The sequence below is a fragment of the Macaca mulatta genome, chromosome 3 (assembly GCF_049350105.2).
Source record: "Macaca mulatta isolate MMU2019108-1 chromosome 3, T2T-MMU8v2.0, whole genome shotgun sequence".
Lineage (NCBI taxonomy): Eukaryota > Metazoa > Chordata > Mammalia > Primates > Cercopithecidae > Macaca > Macaca mulatta.
Window position 1 is genome coordinate 192,365,470 of NC_133408.1, and position 14,079 is coordinate 192,379,548.

The 14,079-nt window shown below is 48.9% G+C and overlaps 1 protein-coding gene and 1 long non-coding RNA gene across 2 annotated transcripts; both read left to right on the plus strand.

The window, feature by feature from the left end:
• Nucleotides 1-597: 597 nt before the first annotated feature.
• LOC144340169 (uncharacterized) lies at nucleotides 598-2,629 on the plus strand. The gene is made up of 2 exons (XR_013415945.1): nucleotides 598-1,213; nucleotides 2,391-2,629. It is a non-coding gene; the product is annotated as an uncharacterized LOC144340169 (long non-coding RNA).
• Nucleotides 2,630-2,909: 280 nt separating this feature from the next.
• LOC144340209 (uncharacterized) lies at nucleotides 2,910-7,897 on the plus strand. Its single transcript, XM_077998198.1, has 4 exons — nucleotides 2,910-3,132; nucleotides 3,415-4,218; nucleotides 4,825-6,083; nucleotides 6,372-7,897. The coding sequence occupies exons 1-4, from the start codon at nucleotides 2,910-2,912 to the stop codon at nucleotides 6,717-6,719; spliced, it is 2,634 nt and encodes an 877-aa protein (XP_077854324.1). The 3' UTR covers nucleotides 6,720-7,897.
• The last annotated feature ends 6,182 nt before the right edge of the window (nucleotides 7,898-14,079 follow it).

Below are 14,079 nucleotides of genomic sequence, written 5' to 3' on the forward strand. Positions count from 1 at the left end.
CATCTGGCCAGGGTCCCATTTGCTTTGCTGTATACCCCTGGAGCTCCTGAAGAGCCAGTAATTCGTATTTATTGTTTAATTGCTTCTATTTCATTTCAACCACAGAAGCACCTCTGGGAGAAGGGGAGGCAACCTTAGCCCCTGCTGTGCAGAAGGCAGTAGGAAAATCATTTGGTGGGTGTGTTACTTTTTTAGATAATGGTCTTCTCTGTCCTGCTTGTATGGGAGTCACTTGGGCTGTATGTGCATAAAGTGTTACCGGCAGGAACTAATACAATCCTAAGCGCCCCCAACCATCTGAATGGGCTCTTCTTGGTCAAGGGGATTCCAAAGTTAACCTGATAAAACTAATTCAGGCCATGATGGAAAGGGAGAATCAGGCCTGCTTCATTATACCCGCCTCCCTTTTGAAATTGAGGCCCAGCTGACCAGCATTAACATCAACACAGACCTTAAGACTCACAGACTCTTTAAGTCTGATAAGAAACATTTACCATCTATTCTCTGAAGCCTGCTACCTGGAGGCTTCATCTGCGTGATCAAACCCTGGTCTCCACAACCCCTTGTCATATCCCACACATTCCTTTCTGTTGATTCTGAAACTAGGCCTCATAAAACTTAGAAACTAGGCCTCACATAGAAAAAAGTTAACACCAGGTGGCTCTGGATAGGGTCCCACCCTGCCTCGATAGGGTCCCACCCTGATAGGATCCCACCCTGCCAATTCCGGGAAACAACCCCATGGGGTCCCACCCTGCCAATTCCAGGGGTCCCACCCTGCCTCGAAGTTCCCGGAATCAGCAACTCCAAGAAAAAAACCTCATAAGGTCCTGCTCTAACCAATTAGAACAAAACACCTTGCTCAGGCCATAGCTAGACCCAATTACCACACGCCTAAAGCTTTGTTTGAATTTCGCGCCTTAAGCTGTGTTTGAACTTGTGTTTGCCTATATAAACAACCTGAAACAAGCACTCTGGGTCCCAGGGCCAACTTAGAGCTTGGGACCCTAGCGCGCTAGTAATAAATAACTCTCTGCTGTGAATCTTGTGTCGGTGGTCCTTCGCGGCGACCCCTGCCCAGGAGGGAATCGACAGTTCGGTTCCAACATTTGGTGCGTTGGCCGGGAAGTGGGGTCGTCCGAGGACCCCCGACCCATCCGGCGGAGACCCATCTGGCCCGGGCCACGGACTGCTGACTGAACGGACCTACCAGGTACTTTCGTTTTGTTCTGTCTGTCTTGCCGGCTAACTCTGAACTCTGGGGAGTACTCCTTCTGAATTAAGTGGGGAAGGGGGACAGACGTGTCCCGCACCTTCCCACTTGCACCCTGGGGGACGCCCTGGCGGTAGTCTGGGAGAAGGCTAACGACTCAGTTAGCCTCTTCAAATCTGTAGGCAGGCCGCCCCTGCCGTCTGAATATTTTGTGATCTTGTGGCGCCACTCTCTGGCCGCGCGGCTTCTCCTTACTTGTCTGGTCTTTGTTTTTGTTTCTTTTGTTTTGTCCTTGTTATCCGTGGACGAAATGGGACAGACGTTGACGACTCCTTTGTCTCTAACCCTGACTCACTTCCCTGACGTCCGGGCTCGAGCCCACCACCTCTCTGTAGAAGTCCGTAAGGGACGATGGAAAACATTCTGCTCGTCCGAATGGCCAACCCTCCATGGGGAATGGCCCCGGGACGGAACATTTAACCTCTCAATTATCTTGCAGGTTAAAGCAAAAGTGATGGATCCTGGGCCACTCGGACACCCGGACCAGGTGGCCTACATAATTATTTGGGAGGATCTGGTCCGAAATCCTCCCTCTTGGGTGAAACCCTTCCTCCATCCCCCTTCCCCATCCCAATCTACCCTCCTTGCCTTAGAAGCCCCAAAGAATCGGAATCCAGACCCGCCTAAGCCAGTCCTCCCAGATGAACCCCAGAGGGATCTCCTCCTTCTTGACCCCCTGCCTCCTCCACCTCAGAACCCCCTTCTGGGACCTCCACCTTACGCTTCACCCTTGCCCCCTGTCTTGTCCCCAGCTCTTTCCTCTACCACCTCGGCCCCTACCCTTTCTCCAACTTCTCCCTCGGCCCCTCCCTCCACCCCGTCTCCTTCTCCAGCCCCGCCCAAACTCACTCCTCGGACGCCGCCGCCGACACCTCCTCGTCTCCGCTTGCGGCGGACTGAGGACCCAGAGGGCCCTTCTACTTGGCAATCCTCCCTTTTTCCCCTCCGTACTGTCAATCGCACGGTCCAGTACTGGCCCTTCTCTGCCTCTGACCTCTACAACTGGAAAACCCATAACCCTTCCTTTTCCCAAGACCCCCAGGCCCTAACCTCGTTAATAGAATCCATTCTCCTCACTCACCAGCCCACTTGGGATGATTGCCAGCAACTTTTGCAGGTCCTCCTAACCACTGAAGAAAGGCAGCGAGTCCTCCTGGAGGCCCGGAAAAATGTGCCAGGACCAGGAGGCCTCCCAACCCAACTTCCCAATGAAATAGACGAGGGATTTCCCCTCACCCGCCCAGACTGGGACTATGAAACGGCACCAGGTAGGGAGAGTCTCCGAATCTATCGCCAGGCTCTGTTGGCGGGTCTCAAAGGGGCAGGAAAGCGCCCCACAAATTTGGCCAAGGTAAGGACCATAACTCAGGAAAGGGATGAAAGCCCGGCAGCTTTCATGGAAAGGCTTCTGGAAGGATTCCGAATGTATACTCCATTCGATCCAGAGGCCCTAGAACATAAGGCTACCGTAGCTATGGCATTCATAGACCAAGCTGCATTAGATATAAAAGGAAAACTCCAAAGGCTAGATGGAATCCAAACCTATGGATTACAGGAATTGGTTAGGGAGGCAGAAAAAGTATATAATAAGAGAGAAACCCCTGAGGAAAGGGAAGCCAGGTTAGCAAAGGAACAGATGGAGCGAGAGGATCGTAGGGACCGAGTGAGAAATAAGCATTTAACAAAAATCCTGGCAGCAGTTGTAAAAGAGAAAGGACCAGGGAGAGAGGGAGAAAAGCGAAGGCGGCCAAAAGTGGGAAAAGACCAGTGTGCCTACTGCAAAGAACGGGGACATTGGATTAAAGATTGCCCCAAGCGTCCTAAAGACCAAAAGAAACCTGCCGCTGTCCTCACCCTAGGTGAAGATAGCGAATAGGGGTGTCAAGGCTCTGGAGCCCCCCCCGAGCCCCGGCTAACTCTCTCTGTAGGGGGGCAACCCACCACCTTCTTGGTGGACACAGGCGCCCAACATTCAGTTTTGACAAAGGCAGACGGGCCCCTGTCTTCCCGCACATCCTGGGTCCAGGGGGCAACAGGGGGAAAATTGCACAAGTGGACTAACCACCGGACAGTTAATCTTGGACAAGGAATGGTGACACATTCCTTCTTGGTGGTACCTGAATGCCCCTACCCCCTCCTAGGGCGAGATCTTCTGACCAAGCTCGGAGCCCAAATCCATTTCTCCGAGACAGGGGCCCAGGTATTAAATCGGGACGGTCAGCCCATCCAAATCTTAACTGTGTCTTTGCAAGATGAGCATCGGCTTTTCGACGCTCCGGTTATCACTAGCCTCCCTGATATTTGGTTGCAAGATTTTCCCCAAGCTTGGGCGGAAACGGGAGGACTCGGGCTAGCTAAGTATCAAGCCCCAATCATAATTGATCTAAAGCCCACGGCGGTGCCCGTGTCTATCAAGCAATATCCCATGAGCCGAGAGGCTCATATAGGAATTCGGCAGCACATCAACAAATTTCTAGAACTCGGAGTGTTGCGACCTTGTCACTCGCCCTGGAACACTCCTCTTTTGCCAGTAAAAAAGCCTGGTACTCAGGATTACAGGCCTGTCCAAGACTTGAGAGAAATCAACAAAAGAACTATAGACATCCATCCCACGGTCCCTAATCCTTACAACTTACTCAGCACCTTAAAACCAGGCTATGACTGGTATACAGTATTAGATTTAAAAGATGCTTTCTTCTGTTTACCTCTGGCCCCCCAAAGCCAAGAACTCTTTGCCTTTGAGTGGAAGGATCCTGAGAAAGGAATTTCAGGCCAATTGACCTGGACCCGGCTTCCCCAAGGATTCAAGAACTCTCCCACTCTCTTCGATGAGGCTCTTCATCGAGACCTGACTGACTTCCGGACCCAAAATCCAGACGTGACTCTACTCCAGTATGTGGATGACCTCCTCTTGGCTGCTCCTACAAAGGAAATCTGTATACAAGGTACCAGGCATCTACTCCAGGCACTGGGTGAAAAAGGATACCGGGCATCCGCCAAGAAGGCACAGCTCTGTCAGACCAAGGTAACATATCTGGGGTATATCCTGAGTGAAGGGAAAAGGTGGCTCACCCCTGGGCGCATAGAGACAGTGGCTCGCCTTCCACCACCACGAAATCCCAGGGAGGTACGTGAATTCTTGGGAACTGCTGGGTTCTGTCGCTTGTGGATACCCGGTTTTGCTGAACTGGCCGCCCCCCTTTATGCACTCACCAAGGAGAGCACCCCTTTCACCTGGCAGACAGAGCATCAATTGGCTTTTGAGGCACTAAAACAAGCACTCTTGTCTGCCCCGGCCCTTGGGTTACCGGACACCTCAAAGCCCTTTACCCTCTTCCTGGACGAGAGGCAAGGAATTGCCAAAGGGGTCTTGACCCAAAAATTAGGGCCTTGGAAAAGACCGGTAGCATACCTGTCTAAGAAGCTAGACCCTGTAGCGGCTGGCTGGCCCCCGTGTCTCCGTATCATGGCAGCCACCGCTATGCTGGTCAAGGACTCTGCTAAGTTAACCCTTGGGCAGCGACTGACTATTATTACCCCACATGCTCTAGAGGCCATAGTGCGGCAGCCCCCGGACCGGTGGATAACCAACGCACGCCTAACCCACTACCAGGCCCTCCTACTGGACACGGACCGCGTCCAGTTTGGCCCTCCGGTCACCCTAAACCCTGCTACGCTGCTGCCGGTACCGGAAGACCAACCAAGCCCACACGATTGTCGGCAAGTACTGGCTGAGACCCATGGAACACGGGAAGACCTTAAAGACCAAGAACTCCCAGACGCGGATCACACCTGGTACACAGACGGCAGCAGTTACCTTGACTCAGGTACCCGGAGGGCGGGAGCGGCGGTAGTAGATGGCCACAACACCATTTGGGCACAATCACTACCTCCTGGCACGTCTGCACAGAAGGCTGAGTTAATAGCACTAACCAAGGCCCTAGAGCTGTCCAAGGGAAAGAAAGCTAACATTTATACTGATAGCCGGTATGCCTTTGCAACGGCTCATACTCATGGAAGTATCTATGAAAGAAGAGGTCTCCTAACCTCAGAAGGAAAGGAAATCAAGAACAAAGCTGAAATAATTGCCTTATTGAAAGCCCTTTTTCTTCCTCAAGAAGTGGCTATAATTCACTGCCCCGGGCATCAGAAAGGACAGGATCCAGTCGCAGTAGGAAACAGACAGGCTGACCAAGTAGCCAGGCAAGCCGCCATGGCGGAAGTACTGACCCTAGCCACAGAACCTGACGAAACCAGCCACATAACTATTGAACATACTTATACCCCAGAAGACCAGGAAGAAGCAAAGGCCATAGGGGCTATAGAAAACAAAGACACTAAAAACTGGGAAAAAGGAGGGAAAATAGTCCTTCCCCAAAAGGAGGCCCTGGCAATGATCCAGCAGATGCATGCCTGGACACACTTGAGTAATCGAAAGCTAAGATTACTGATTGAAAAAACTGACTTTCTAATCCCAAAGGCAAGTACCCTCGTAGAACAAGTGACATCTGCCTGTAAGGTCTGTCAGCAGGTAAACGCTGGGGCTACCCGAGTGTCAGAAGGAAAACGAACTCGTGGTAACCGCCCAGGAGTCTATTGGGAAATAGACTTCACTGAAGTAAAACCTCACTATGCTGGATATAAGTACTTACTAGTGTTTGTAGATACCTTTTCAGGATGGGTAGAAGCCTACCCCACCCGGCAAGAAACGGCACACATAGTAGCCAAGAAAATTTTGGAAGAAATCTTTCCTAGATTCGGACTTCCCAAGGTAATTGGGTCAGATAACGGGCCGGCCTTCGTTTCTCAGGTAAGTCAGGGGCTCGCCAGGATATTGGGGATTAATTGGAAATTACATTGTGCCTATAGACCCCAGAGCTCAGGACAGGTAGAAAGAATGAATAGAACAATAAAAGAGACCCTTACTAAATTGACCTTAGAGACTGGTTTAAAAGATTGGAGACGCCTCCTATCCTTAGCTCTGTTAAGGGCCCGGAATACACCTAACCGTTTTGGGCTCACTCCATATGAAATCCTCTACGGAGGACCTCCCCCTTTGTCAACCTTGCTTAATTCCTTCTCCCCCTCCGATCCTAAGACTGACCTACAGGCCCGGCTAAAAGGACTCCAAGCAGTACAGGCCCAAATCTGGGCCCCCTTGGCAGAACTGTACCAACCAGGACATCCACAGACCAGTCACCCCTTCCAGGTGGGAGACTCTGTCTACGTTAGACGGCATCGCACTCAAGGACTAGAGCCTCGGTGGAAAGGACCCTACATTGTTCTCCTGACCACACCCACAGCCATAAAGGTGGATGGAATCTCCACTTGGATCCACGCATCCCACGCCAAGGCTGCTCCAGGGACGCCCGGACCAACACCACCTGAGACATGGAAACTCCGACGCTCCGAAGACCCGCTCAAGATAAGACTCTCTCGTATCTAGCCCCTTGCTTGTTACTAGCCCTCCTTCCCTGCGTCGCTGGCAGTAATAACCCCCACCGGCCATATAACCTGACCTGGCAGGTGATTGATTTTAGTACTCATGAAGTCTTAGATAAAACCTCAAAAATTGCTCCTATGGGGACTTGGTTCCCTGACCTCTATTTCAACCTAGACAAAATAGCAAAGATAGATGACATGGAAAGGGGAGAATGGAGAAAACAGGCTAGAAGGGTGTCCGTAAGCCGGAACGGGTTCTATGCCTGTCCCGGATTCAGGACAGGAGAAATGAAAAAAACTTGTGGAGAAATAGATGCCCTGTTTTGCGCTAGTTGGTCCTGTATAACTACTAATGATGGAGAATGGAAATGGGCCACGAAACCCTGGTACATAACCATGTCCTTTGTCCAGCGCTGCACCAGAACCCGATATTCAAAAACTTGCAATCTGGTCCGCATCAAGTTTGAAGATGCAGCAAAATCTGATAACCGTTGGATATCCGGGTTAATATGGGGCCTATATTTATACCAAAAGCCACTGTATGGAATCCCTATCCAAATCAAATTAATAGTCAACCCTATCACAGCCCCTGTCGCAGTAGGACCAAACCAAGTTTTATCAGAAACAAGGAAGCCCCTGGTTCCTGCACCAAGAGAGCCCCAACCAAGAGCTCCTAAAAGCACTTCCCCGCCTCTAATCTCCACCTCCTCTAAATACACACCTTCAGCCCAAACCGTCACCCGCGGGCCCCTTAACCTGGGAATAGGTGACAGGCTCCTAAATCTCATAAAGGGCTCCTACTTCGCTTTAAACCAGACAAAGCCAGAATTTACATCCTCTTGCTGGCTATGTCTGGCAACAGGCCCCCCTTACTATGAAGGCATTGCCTCCACTAATAATTTCACTAACTCCGCCAATCCTACTGGATGCGCATGGGAACAACAAAGAAAACTAACCCTGGCTGAAGTTTCTGGGTCAGGAACCTGCATAGGCCAGGTGCCCCCTAGTCATCAGCATCTTTGTAATGTAACCTTGACAGTACCCAGCTCCAATCACTATCTGGTCCCCTCCGAGACGGACTGGTGGGCTTGCAACACTGGGCTCACCCCCTGTATATCCACAGCCGTTTTTAACAGTGGCACCCACTATTGCGTGTTGGTACAAGTTGTTCCCCGAGTATACTATCACTCTGGAGACTCCTTTGATCTCCGATATGAGCAAAAAACTCATACTAGACCAAAGAGAGAACCTATCTCCCTCACCCTCGCCGTAATGTTAGGAATTGGGGTAGCGGCTGGAGTTGGGACCGGGACAGCAGCCCTAGTGCATGGTAACCATCATCTGCAACAACTTAGAGTAGCCATAGATGAAGACCTTAGAGCCATAGAACAATCTATCACAAAACTTGAAGAGTCCTTGACTTCTCTGTCTGAAGTTGTATTACAAAACCGACGAGGACTAGAAATTGTCTTTCTGAAAGAGGGTGGGCTCTGTGCAGCCCTAAAAGAGCAATGTTGTTTTTATGCAGATCATTCAGGAGTAGTTAAAGATTCTATGGCAAAACTGAGAGAAAGATTAGACAAGAGAAAAAAAGAGAGAGAATCTCAGCAAAATTGGTTTGAAAATTGGTACAACCAATCCCCTTGGCTTAGCACCCTAATCTCCACCATCTTAGGACCCCTCATCCTGCTTATGCTCATCCTGACTTTCGGGCCATGCATACTCAACCGCTTACTCACCCTTATTAAAAATAGATTAAACATAGTACATGCTATGGTTCTGACCCAACAATACCAGACCCTCAGGACTGAAGAAGAGGCTCAAGATTGAGCCTCTGACACAAAAAGAGGAGGGAATGAAACTAGGCCTCATAAAACTTAGAAACTAGGCCTCACATAGAAAAAAGTTAACACCAGGTGGCTCTGGATAGGGTCCCACCCTGCCTCGATAGGGTCCCACCCTGATAGGATCCCACCCTGCCAATTCCGGGAAACAACCCCATGGGGTCCCACCCTGCCAATTCCAGGGGTCCCACCCTGCCTCGAAGTTCCCGGAATCAGCAACTCCAAGAAAAAAACCTCATAAGGTCCTGCTCTAACCAATTAGAACAAAACACCTTGCTCAGGCCATAGCTAGACCCAATTACCACACGCCTAAAGCTTTGTTTGAATTTCGCGCCTTAAGCTGTGTTTGAACTTGTGTTTGCCTATATAAACAACCTGAAACAAGCACTCTGGGTCCCAGGGCCAACTTAGAGCTTGGGACCCTAGCGCGCTAGTAATAAATAACTCTCTGCTGTGAATCTTGTGTCGGTGGTCCTTCGCGGCGACCCCTGCCCAGGAGGGAATCGACAGTTCGGTTCCAACAATTCCAGGTCTTTAGATAATAACTCTTTCAACCAATTGTCAGAAAATCTTTGATTCTGCCTGTGACCTGGAAGCCCGGCTTCCAGTTGTCCCGCCTTTTGAGACCAAACCGATGTGTATCTTACATGTATTGATTGATGTGTCATGTCTCCCTGAAATATAGAAAACCAAGCTATGCCCCAACTGTCTTGGGCACATGTTCTCACAGTCTCCTGTGGGCTGTGTCATGAGCCATTGGTCACCCATATTTGGCTCAGAATAAATCTCTTCAAATATTTGACAGAGTTTGACTCTTCATCGACATATCTATGCCTTTCCATGTAAAGGGTTGCAAGATTTACCATCTGCTATATCAGGTACCTTGGGGCATCACCTCCCATCCCCAGGCCCGGCCTCTGAGTCCATCCCTGGTGGTGGCAAACAGTTTTTCCTGCTTTGTTCTGACAATACCTCACCTGAGGTGTCAACTATGGCCCTGGCTTCCTGCCTGGGGACCTTCCCCCAACATTGTGGTGCCGAAAGCACTCACATCTGTGCAACTGGCCTAGGGGAGCTCATGTCCCGGGGCCATGGTAAGTGGAGTTTATGGATAAGTACTTCTCCCTTTCACTTCTCAGGTGGGCGACTCTGTGACATGTCCTGAGCTGCTCCTCGGAAGCCTCCAGCAGGATGGAGCGTCAGGCAGTCACAGCTCGGGTTAATTCTCAACAGTCCTAGTTTTGGCCTTTCTTCTTGAATCTCCACTCCTACACCCCCAAGGTCACATCCCAAATAAACTGTATGTAGGTTTTGTCTTGAGCTTCACTTTTGGAGGAATGAAGGCAAAGAAACTTGGAAAACCTGAGACTGGGAATATTGATTTTTGAAAAAAATGATCATGTTGGCCAATTTTCTTTTGGCCAAATTCCTTTCAGACAATTGTTTCCTGGCCAGAATAAGTGCTCCTAAATGTCTACCTCTTTTTCCTTTCTGGCCACAAACATGCATGCCTATTCCTGTCTCCACGTGTGTACACACAAACACCCACACCCTAGCACTTCTACACGTGTGCACATACCTCCCATATGCACACATGCACCCACCTTTGCGTACATATGGCATGCACACACATACTCAGGACAACCCCGCACATTGACACACTCATACGCATGCACCCATGCATGATGACATGCACACACCCATACCCGAGGACACACATGTGCACACACACCCCTTGGGTTGCTCCCACCTTGACCCTCTCCCTAGGCATGCTGTGCAACTGGCCTAGGGGAGCTCATGCTCTGGGACCATGGGAAGTGGAGACTGTTCCCTGAGCATTTTGGTCCCTCTGACTTGGTCTCGGGGCTCTCTGAAGCTGCCTCTGGCAAGTTGTCCTGGTACCCTGATGACCCACCTTCATTCCTGCTGCAAGGAGCAAAGCTTGAGTGCCCAGCTACAAAATAGGAAAAGCAAAATCTGGGGCTGGACCAGCACTGGTGAGCTTGACTCTGTGGAGAGGCACACCTGATCCCCAGGTTGCTGTGTCCTGAGTTGGGGTGTGGGGGACTTGTGCAATCCAACATAGGACTTCAGTGCTGGCTTTGTCATGACTACTGTCTACTCATGTGACCTCATCTCTACTTTCTGCTCGATGTTTTCATATGCTCCCTTGTCTCCTTCCTTTTACCTGCAGATCACCAGTCATGGGAGGTGGAAGGGTGGAGAATGAGCCCATTTTGGAAGAGAGACTGGAACCAATTATGAGTAGACACGGCCATGGGAGTCTGCTGGAGTATGGTGGAACCAGAGGTAGGTCTTGGAAGATGAGTTAAAGCAAACAGGGGAGGAACATCTTAGGCATTGGCCACGGGGCATATGATAAGCAAAGGTACAGATAAATATTCACAGGAAAGTGATTAAAAACTCATCACAGTTGCTTAAACTGAGAGAAGAATAAAGCATATTATAGCCGCAGAAATTGCAGTGGAGTGTGTCCTAGAAGGAAGGATTCACATCTTCTTGGGTATGTGTCTGAGACGTTATCACAGAGGGTGACAGTCTCACTCTACCCAGCCTAAAACTGTGCCAGACCTCAGAGAAAAAGTTCGTGGGAAAAGAGACCTCAGGAAGAATTATTCGCTCATTTCCAAATCCTTTCTCATTAAATCAGCTCTGCTGACAAATACTAGAGAAACAAATAAAGCCGTGCCCTGTGGTGGTGTCCCTCATGATGGCACACATTGGGTGTAATGTGACTAGCTGTTGCTCAGGCCGTTCTCCCAAGAGGTGGACTGGAGTTTTGGAGAGTGGAGGGGACTAAGGTGACCAATGCCTCCTTGGCAGGACTGAACTTCAAGCAGGCTTCTCCTTGACTCTTGGTCCCTGACTTCTCTTTCTTACAGCATTTACTTTAGAAAACTTGTAAATTCTCTGTCTGCCCCTTTGAGCCTCTTGTCAGTTTTAAAACCCAGGAATGCTTTTCTCCAGGACCCAGGTGCCATTCCTTTGACATATGATCGTTGGAGAAGATAGCATTCCTATCTTTGGTTTCCCTGGGAGGGTGAGAGTCTAACTTCTGTAGGTACCTTGCTCCAAGTTGTAAACTACCAACTGTCATGAGGATATGAGAGTTTCCTTTCCCTTACAGTAAAGGTGATTAGCAAACACAGATGGCCCAGGTCTTCCCCTTGTCCAACTCTTTATTACTATTATTTTTTTTGAGACAGAATCTCTGTCACCCAGGCTGGAGTACAGTGGTGCAATCTTGGCTCACTGCAACATCTGCCTCCCAGGTTCAAGTGATTCTCCTGTCTCAGCCTCCTGAGTAGCTGGGACTACAGGCGTGCACCACTACACCTGCACCTGGCAGATTTTTTTTTTTTTTTTTTTTTGAGACAGAGTCTGGGTCTGTTGCCCAGGCTGGAGTGCAACGGCATGATCTCAGCTCACTGCAACCTCTGCCTCCTGGGCTCAAATGATTCTCCTGCCTCAGCCTCCTGAGTAGCTGGGATTATAGGCACCTGCTACCATGCCTGGCTAATTTTTGTATTTTTAGTAAAGATGGAATTTTTCCATGTTGGCCAGGCTGGTTTGATCTCCTGTCCTCAAGTTATCTGCCTGCCTTGGCCTCCCAAAACGCTGGGATTACAGGCATGAGCCACTGTGCCAGTCCCTCCTTGCCCAACTCTTAAAAACTTTCCTGCCGTTTGTTTCAGCAGAGTTCAGTTTGGACTCATCTCTGGCCTCTCCCATACTGCAATAGCCTTGAATAAAATCTTCCTTGTCTGTCTAACTTTGTCAGGTGCAATTTTTTGCATTAACAAAGAGAAGGCAGCAGATCACTGTATCACTAAGAAGTGGAGAGATGGTGGTGAGTCCCGATGTCCCCAGCATTTTTGTGACTCTTTTTCTATAGATCGGGCAGTTAAAATGGGGAGATCCTGGAAGTCTCAGCCAGCCACAGGAACAAAAACCGTTCTTATTAATGTTTAATCCCCAAAGGACAATGGCCTTTAGATGACACCAAATTGCAGCTGGGACCAAGACCCATTTAGATCTTGCAGCTATACTTGTACCCCATCTCCTGGTAGACCTGGGCTGGCTGCATAGACTTCCCCAGGCATTTCACCGTGTTAGCATTTTATGTCGTTGGATGTTCTAAACTCCTTTCTGACTTTAGCCCCTCCCGACATTTCTCCCTCATGTACTGAGTGAGGAAGCTTTTGGAGCTGAGCCTGGTGGGAACCTGGTTCCTGGTACTCACCAGCCAATCACAGGGCAGTGCTGTGGGAAGTTCACTCAAGAACAAGAAGTGTCAGATAATTTTGGCTTTGTTCTGAAACTGAAGTCAAAGATTCAACTCAACAGAGGCACTTAAATGGCTCTCCAATGAAATCATTACATTGTTTCCTGAGTTTCAATGGTCCTTCATGGTGTCACATACATAGCTTATTTAAAGTAAATCTTTTTCCCTCTGTGTGTAATAGCCTCTTAGCATCCTATTAAATACATTCCCCTTTCACTTCAAAAAATAGTTTCCACTGGTGCTTGAAATTAGCCTAGGATTTTTTTCGTTTGTCCTTCCAGTCTGTCGACATTACAGGTACCATCAGGCACTCTTACTGACGTTCATTTGAGAGGCAAAAAGTCCAGGCAAGATGGCACTGATTCCAAGATTTGGATACTTTTCCATTTCCTCAGGGCGAGAATGATTATGCTTTGAAAATACAGACATTTGTAGCTGATTAGAGTATACGATGGAGATGCTGTTTCCTTGCAGCAAACACGACCTTCCTTCAATGTCTAGTTAGGTGACAGATTCCACATGATGGCCTGGGGCTTCGATATTTCAGGATATTTCTCACTTTCTGAATGTTTTTTTCTGGTAGAGACTTGGAGAGCAAAATGGTGAAATGAGTAGGGGAATACGAAGATAGGACACTATAGAAAGCAACAAAAGGGACTTGTAGCATATTTATTAATTATTGATTAGGTGTTTTTATTTGAATCTCACAAATCAAATCAAAAGGGATACCTGTTGGAATGAAGTCTGGTTAGTTAAGTAGACAATTCTTGAAATAGGGTTCCATCCAAAGATGTTTGTTTTGTACACACATTTTATTATTTTTATTTATTATTTTTTATTGGAAACAGTAGCCCTCTTGTCACCCAGGCTGGAGTGCAGTGGTGCTATCTTGGCTCACTGCAGCCTCTGCCTCCTGGGTTCAAGTGATTCTTCTGGTTCAACTTCCTGAGTAGCTGGGATTACAGGAGTGCGACACCACCCTGGCTAAGTTTTGTATTTTTAGTAGAGACAGGGTTTCACCATTTGGCTAGGCTAGTCTTGAACTCCTGGCCTCAAATGGTCTGCCTGCTTTGGCCTCCCAAAGTGCTGGGATTATAGGCGTGAGCCACTCTGCCTGGTGAGTACAAACATTTTAACGTATCTACAACTTTAAAAAATTAGTTCCAACATTTAAATTTCAGGGGCTATCATATAAAATTTTGGGTTTCTGGCTT